The sequence below is a fragment of the Barbus barbus genome, assembly GCF_936440315.1.
Source record: "Barbus barbus genome assembly, chromosome: 38".
Taxonomy (NCBI): domain Eukaryota; kingdom Metazoa; phylum Chordata; class Actinopteri; order Cypriniformes; family Cyprinidae; genus Barbus; species Barbus barbus.
The window spans coordinates 1,710,046-1,716,938 of record NC_136716.1 but is presented as its reverse complement, the minus strand read 5'-3'; the positions used below and the strand labels follow the sequence as shown (position 1 = coordinate 1,716,938).

Below are 6,893 nucleotides of genomic sequence, written 5' to 3'. Positions count from 1 at the left end.
TTTCCTTGTTGATTCCGCGTCGTGGTCCACTCTAAACAGTTGTCTGGAATGGCGTCGTTCAGCCTGGTTTCCTTGTTTGTCCAAGAGAGCAGAAGGAGTTCGTCCAGTTTGTTGGGTAGAGTGCGGAGATTCACCAGATGGATGCTAGGCAGCGCGTTCTAAATCCACGCTCTCTGAGCTTCACTTCCCCCGCCTGCGCCTCCTGCGTTTGATCAGCGCTGCAGCTCCACCAACTACAACGTTCAGCAAAACGACGGAATAATCGAAATCCGGTAAAAGATTTTGTGGTGTGTTCTGCCGAATGTTCAGCAGTTCATCCCTGGTAAAACTGATCGTGTTTGAGAAACAAAAAACAGGAAAAACTAACAAAAACAGTACGAACACTGGAGAGCTAAGCACTGTGGCTGCCATGCTCGGAGACCATCTTAGCTGGCATATGACCAGTCTTAAAGAAAACAATTTACATGGCTAATTTTTTAAGACAAGTCTAAACAGTTTATGCAACCGGCCCCTGGACTCTGCCATCTTTGCTCATAGGTACTCAGATCCAGGAACAGTCACATGACAATCACTTATCAAAGGCAGCAAAAAGGGTAAATTATTTACACAATAAAATAACTGAATGGGTGAAGCTGAATGAAGCTAACCTTGACTGATTAAACAGACAAACAGGCCATAGCACATGAGCAGGTCACATTTATGTGAGAGGTGTGATTCTTAAAGGTACAGTGGCAAAACAAACAACAACAACAACAACAACAACAAAACAAATTGTTCCAAAAGTTTCTGGAACTCAGTTCTAACAGTTTGACACACACACACACACACACACACTATCATAACTTTATAAGTTATTATAGCCTTATAAATGTATGATAGACCTCAAAATCTTCTTTTTGACTCTTGCAGGCAGTAGGCCTATGTAAAATGGTTTCAAGTCAAGTAATTTGTAATAGAAATTCAGACTGCATGAATACTGAGATTAGTTACAGTATCGTCTGCTTTAACAGAACTGAAATTGGTCATTCTAACAGTAGAGAATGGTGAACACACCAGTGGGCCTTCACCTCTGACAGCACTTAGTCAACGAGAGCAGAAACTGAAAATATATGGGGTTAAAGGTCAATGGCAGATAAGCCATGAAAAGCCTTGATGAAAGGTAAACTGTGGCAATGACAATAAACAGACGCAGCTTGCATAAAGGGTAAAATACGTCAAAATGATAAACGATTAAACTGAAATGTGTATGGAAACAGATGGAAGTATCCTGTATATTTGATAAGTGTTTGAAATAGCAAGCCATTTATTTTCAAACTTTGGGTATCAAAGTGTTATGAAGCTCTAAACAAATGGATATTTGCATTGCTCTCTGAAGTACTGTTTTAAATTAAATTCAGGTTTCAAGAAAAGGGCAATAGTGAGAGGAAATCCATTGTGTTCAAGCTGACAAAGTAGCAATGGGAAAATCTGATAGGGTTGTTAGGACGGTGTGTGGTTCAGAGAGAGAGGATTATGCATTAGTAATGAGAAAGCAAAGCATTTCTGTGTTTCTTTAACTTTGGCCACTTTTATGTACCAGTTGCTGATTTTTATTAAAACAGATTTCAACTTTTTTTCTTTTTACTATGCCTTCGTCATTTATTTTTTATACTTTTCAAATTCCATTTATGTATTTGAATGTTTTAAGCTTATCCCGGACAAACATTTGTCAATCTGACATGTGTAAATGTAAATTTTGTTGAATTATTTGTGAAAATAATATTAGAATATTGGTAGCTTTTATTTGGGATACAAAAAATGCAAAAATTTGGAACGTTTAAAATGCTATTTCTTGGTGATGAATGCTTTCAATGTTACAGTGCCACCTACATGTCGAACATAAATATAGGCCACATTTAATGAGGACTTGAAATGGGCGGTAGTAGGTGAACTGAAGTAAAGTGTAAAGGCTGTTCAGACAGAATGTATTTATGTGATTCGCACTTAAGTAAACATTTAAAAAAAAAATTAAACATGGCGCTCGGATGCGGCAAAACCGCCAAAAGACGTCCGTATCGATCCTGTTTACATAAAAAAGCAGTTTGAAAGCAGTGCAGCCGGGTCTATCATGACTTTATTCACTGATAAAGTAAACCTAATGAGACATTATTTGTTCAGAGAAACATGTTTAATCTTCCAATAACAGGCTTTAGACACTAGGCTGATCGGAAAACCGCATCGCAACGCCACTGGATCAACACCGTCAAGTAAAACGAGTGAGCGTTCATTCAACATTTCCATTGGTTACACTTTATTTTGATAGTCCACTTACTAACTATAAGTAAGTTTTTAACTACATGTCAACTACTTCTCATTAATTTGCAACTACATGTCTACTAGCTCTCAGAGTAGACTGTTATAGGGTTAAGGTTAGTCGAATAAGTTGACATATATTTGCAAAGTTTCTCATAGTCAGTATGTTTTATGTTATGGACAAATCAAAATATAGTATTAAAAGATAGCCTATTAAGCAGACAGTCTACAAATACTCTAATGACTGAGACATGTATAGGCTTGTTGCATAGTTACTTGCTGTTAGTAGAATGCCTAAAGTGGACTATCGAAATAAAGTGTTACCTTTTGTTCACAATGTATGTAAGTATAAAAGCTAAATAGCCTGTATCCTTCCTTAGCGAGCTTGTTTGATTGTCAGATAGTCATTAAGTAATTGCTTTGAGTCACATCAACTTTAAGAGTATTTTTTTATTGCCAGTTTGTTGTAAAGAAATAAGGTAAAATATGAATGCAAAATGATGCAGTTTATCACTGTCGTTTTAATAAACGGCATATGGCTCTCTTACTGTCTTGAATAAGTGCCTCAGGATAACTAAACTATTCATTATTTTTATGATATGTCCCAAACCTATACATTATAGTCCTGCACTGGACATGTGATGCCCAAGGGTCCAATTAAAAGCTTTTGTCAGTGTATGCACAGTGATAATGATAGATGATCATAGTCAGATAGCCAAGCTAGGAGTTTAAAAGGATGTTTTCTGAGGCGCAAAGCCAAAGGTTGGGGAACGATAAATGAAATCTTTTAGACAGTCCAGGTCATCGGTGACAGACAAGTGACAGCTGAACTAGCGGACAGTTTTGTTGTTTAAAAACGGTCAAATGTAGTGTTAACGAGTATGTTGAACTATCAACTGGATATATAATGGCAGGGTTAAAGTGAAAAGTTTCTGGACAAGAATGACACAAAAATACAGAACTGTGAATCAAATTAAATGTGCTAGTACGTATAATTTTAGGACTTTTTTTATTCTAGATGGAGTTTTACATAATATGTGTATTATATTTGCTATATTTTTATGTCATGTGTTTTATATCATTTGCATTTCATATTTTAATGCTGATTCTGAATTAGTGATTTTCTGTTTAGCTGCTTATGACAGAATATAGATGCTGCCCTTTGTTCAGAGTAATGAGGGACGTGATCCCATAACCTCCTGAGAGATGATATTTAAAATTGTTTTGGTACATAATGTGCGTGAGAGCTATTGCTAACCTTCTAATTTTGTATCTAAATCATTTTTTGGAAGATATGATGAGCTGAGATTGGATCTGCTTTATGTCAGAGGTATACATTTTTGACAATCGTCACAAAAACAAATTCGTCATGGAGCCATGGGATACACTTCTGTGACATTTGTACATGGGAATGAAGCATTTTAAGTGTTCTAATCTAAGTATACTGTCTCCCACCAAGTCCTGGCTTATACATTTATGCTTATTTATTTTTAACAGGATGACAGGCAACAACGGTTATTTTAAGAAAAGTGTGAGTATGTACAGTATATGCATTTATACATATATGTACGTTCGTATTTTGATGAGAAAAGTTGTATGCTATACCAGGTTCCCCTTTAGTCATGAATGCTGAATAAGGAAAGGTATGTTATGGGCTTGTATTGCACCTTGACTGCCTATAAACTGCTGCAAAAACAACACGTTTATAACATTTCCAATGTGGGCCACATGTGAGACCATTTTCTCAAGAATTTCTCAGTTGCAAGCCTTCAAGCTGTCAATATATAAAAACAAACCTGAGTCAAACTTAAAGTAGATGATAGATTTGTTTTTATCTGTAAGTGGATATATATTTCTACATTTGATGCAGAAACAGCTCAAATTGAATGCATGTTTGTTTCTCCATAAGCTTTAATCTGGAAACTTGCTCTTTTGACAACTTCCACTAAAAGCTTTTTAAAGGAGGTGCTCAGAGATTCATAAATGTTTGAATAATTAATTCCCCTTGCTTGAAGAAATAGAATTACACACTTTGTTGTTAGCTGTGAATTTTAATGTTTATGAACAATGATAAATGACATATGTAGAAATTAATATACCCCCCCCCCCATATATTCAATACATGCAATAAAGTAAAATATTGGCATCAAAGCAGAAGCATAAAATAGTTTCTAATCATTTCAGAATCATCAGTTCAGAATATATTATCAAAAATGTACAAAGCATAATTACTTCAAAGCAAAAAAGCAATGCCCTCCCCCCCAAAGATTAGCAAAAATATATAAAAAAAATCAAATAACATATATTAAAAAATCAAGTAATAAAAATATACATTACCCTGTGTAGATTATATAATAACACATGGTTATTTAAACAAATGTTGGCCATTAACATCATATTTATCAACTGTTTTCAAACAAATTCACAGCCACATTCCTTTTTCATGTGTTATTCAGTAACAGTCTCAAATATTTGGTCCAAGCTGGATACCATGACAACCATGACATCATCACGAAGTCCACTATCAGTTTGACAGCACTTGTACAGGAGGGCAGAAACTGCATAATCATCCTTACAACACGGCTCTTCCTTTACACGGAAACCAAGCAAATTTTCTTATGTGGTGAGATAACATTGCTGCAGCAAAGTGTGAGTTATCGACTTCCACTCACCACTTATCATGCCTCAGTCTGCTCATGTCTTTTTCTCTATTGCACAGAAGCAAATGCAGTCTCAGAGCCTGTACTACAAAAGTGAGGCGAGCAAAGATTGTCTGTTTACAAAGCAGGAATGCATTGCAACACAAACCCTTCTAAATATTTAAAACAAAGACATACTAAGCTAGCATGCTTTGTACGTTGGTGTCATGCAAAACAAAGCCCTCGGTGTCTCTGTCGCAGTGTGTCCGTGAGCTCTTGTGAGGGCAAAGGAGAGCGTGGAAATGCCTTCGAAAGGTTTCCGACAAACATGCATACAGTATTGGATTGGCACAGCTCCATGAGTATGACAGCAGCACCACAAACTCAAAGCCACGTGCGAAATCGAGCACCAGATCTATTTGGTGCAGAGAGCAAAAGTTGAAGACGTAGAACGGCAGCCAGCAGATGCCAAACACCAAAACGACCGCCACTACCATCTTAGTAACCTGTTTCTCAAACCTGTGACTTTCCATTGAAGACGTTTGCTGTCTGGCGTTTCTCAGAGTCACTAGAAGTGCTGTGTAAAACACAATCATTATGGTGAATGGCAAGGCGAAGCCCAGTATGAATGTGTAGCTAAGAAAGGCCAACCACCAGGCGTCAGATGCAACATGAGGGTCGACGGTGCACAAACCATAGTTGGCAGAATAATTAATAGCCATTGGAAGCACTGGAAACAGAGAGATAAACCACATTAATGCGGAGATGATCTTCGCCCGTCGTGGTGTCCGCCAGTGAGCGAAGCGTAGCGGGTCTACCAGAGCCATATAGCGATCAACACTCATCACCGTTAAGCAGAACACGCTTGTGAACTGATTGATGCCATCCAGAACCATAACTAGCTTACAAACAGCGTCTCCGAAGATCCATTGGTCCTGGAAGTTTTGGATGGCGATGAACGGGAGTCCTACCATGAAGAGTCCATCCGCCAGAGCCAAGTTGAAAATGTAGACGGTGGTCGCTGAAGACATTTTGTCCAGTTTCAGAATGGCGACGATGACCAGCGAGTTCCCGGCCAATCCCACAATACACACGGCCAGGTACAAGACGGCCATGGTGACGCTGAAAGCATCAAAGTCCTCCCGAATGTAGACGTTGTTTATCGCAGAGCTGTCCAGATCTACGATCGACACGTTGTCGTAAAACATTCCCAAAGGTTTTGAGGTTTCCATTTCTGGTCAGAAACGGTTTGTAGTTCTTGGAGAAGTTCAAATGTATTTACATTTACAGTACTTGCCAAAATGTCAAAAATGGTCTGTAGTACTTGCAGGAGAAGTTTAAATTGATTAAATAGTATAACTTGCTGAAATTTCTGGAAAAATATGGTTTATAATCCTTGCAGAAGTACAAATGTATTAGAAATTGCCAAAATGTCTGGAAGAAAATGGTTTGTAGTCCTTGCAGGAGATCAATCATATTAGAACTTGACAAATGTTCTGGTCGAAAACAGTTTGTAGTCCTTGCAAGTTGTGCCGTCCAAAATTTGTTCTTGATCTCCACAGGTTTGCATCCACCTTGTCCTTGAAGCTGGTTTATTTTCCCTTCTCGAGAACTTCCCCAGTTGGTCTTTGAAGAAATTTCAGCATAAGCTTGGAGGAAAAACAAGCTTCACCCAAAAGAACTGGCACTCAAACGACTGGTAGGATATTTGTTGAAAGATCTAGACTCCAAAGCAGAAATCTAGTGGGTGTTTGACCCTCCTGGTGAGATCTTATATGTCCCCCCAGCAGCGCCCAGAGTGTGTGTGTGTGTGTGTGTCTAAAGTCATCCGTTGACTCCGATAAGCTGCGCCGGCTCGTTCCAATCCGCTGTTAAGAGGTTTCCAGGGTGCCATCTGTTACAATACTTTTGTTTTCATAACTAAACACCCTTGTCAGAAGGTCCATCCAGTCTCTTTCTTTC

General features: G+C 38.2%; 1 protein-coding gene across 1 annotated transcript; it reads right to left on the bottom strand.

Annotated features, from left to right (window-relative positions):
* Positions 1-3,312: 3,312 nt before the first annotated feature.
* On the bottom strand, positions 3,313-6,893 carry LOC306857557 (somatostatin receptor type 2). The gene has a single exon (XM_079397544.1). It carries the CDS (start codon positions 6,161-6,163, stop codon positions 5,129-5,131), a length of 1,035 nt encoding a protein of 344 aa, XP_079253670.1. The 5' UTR covers positions 6,164-6,893; the 3' UTR covers positions 3,313-5,128.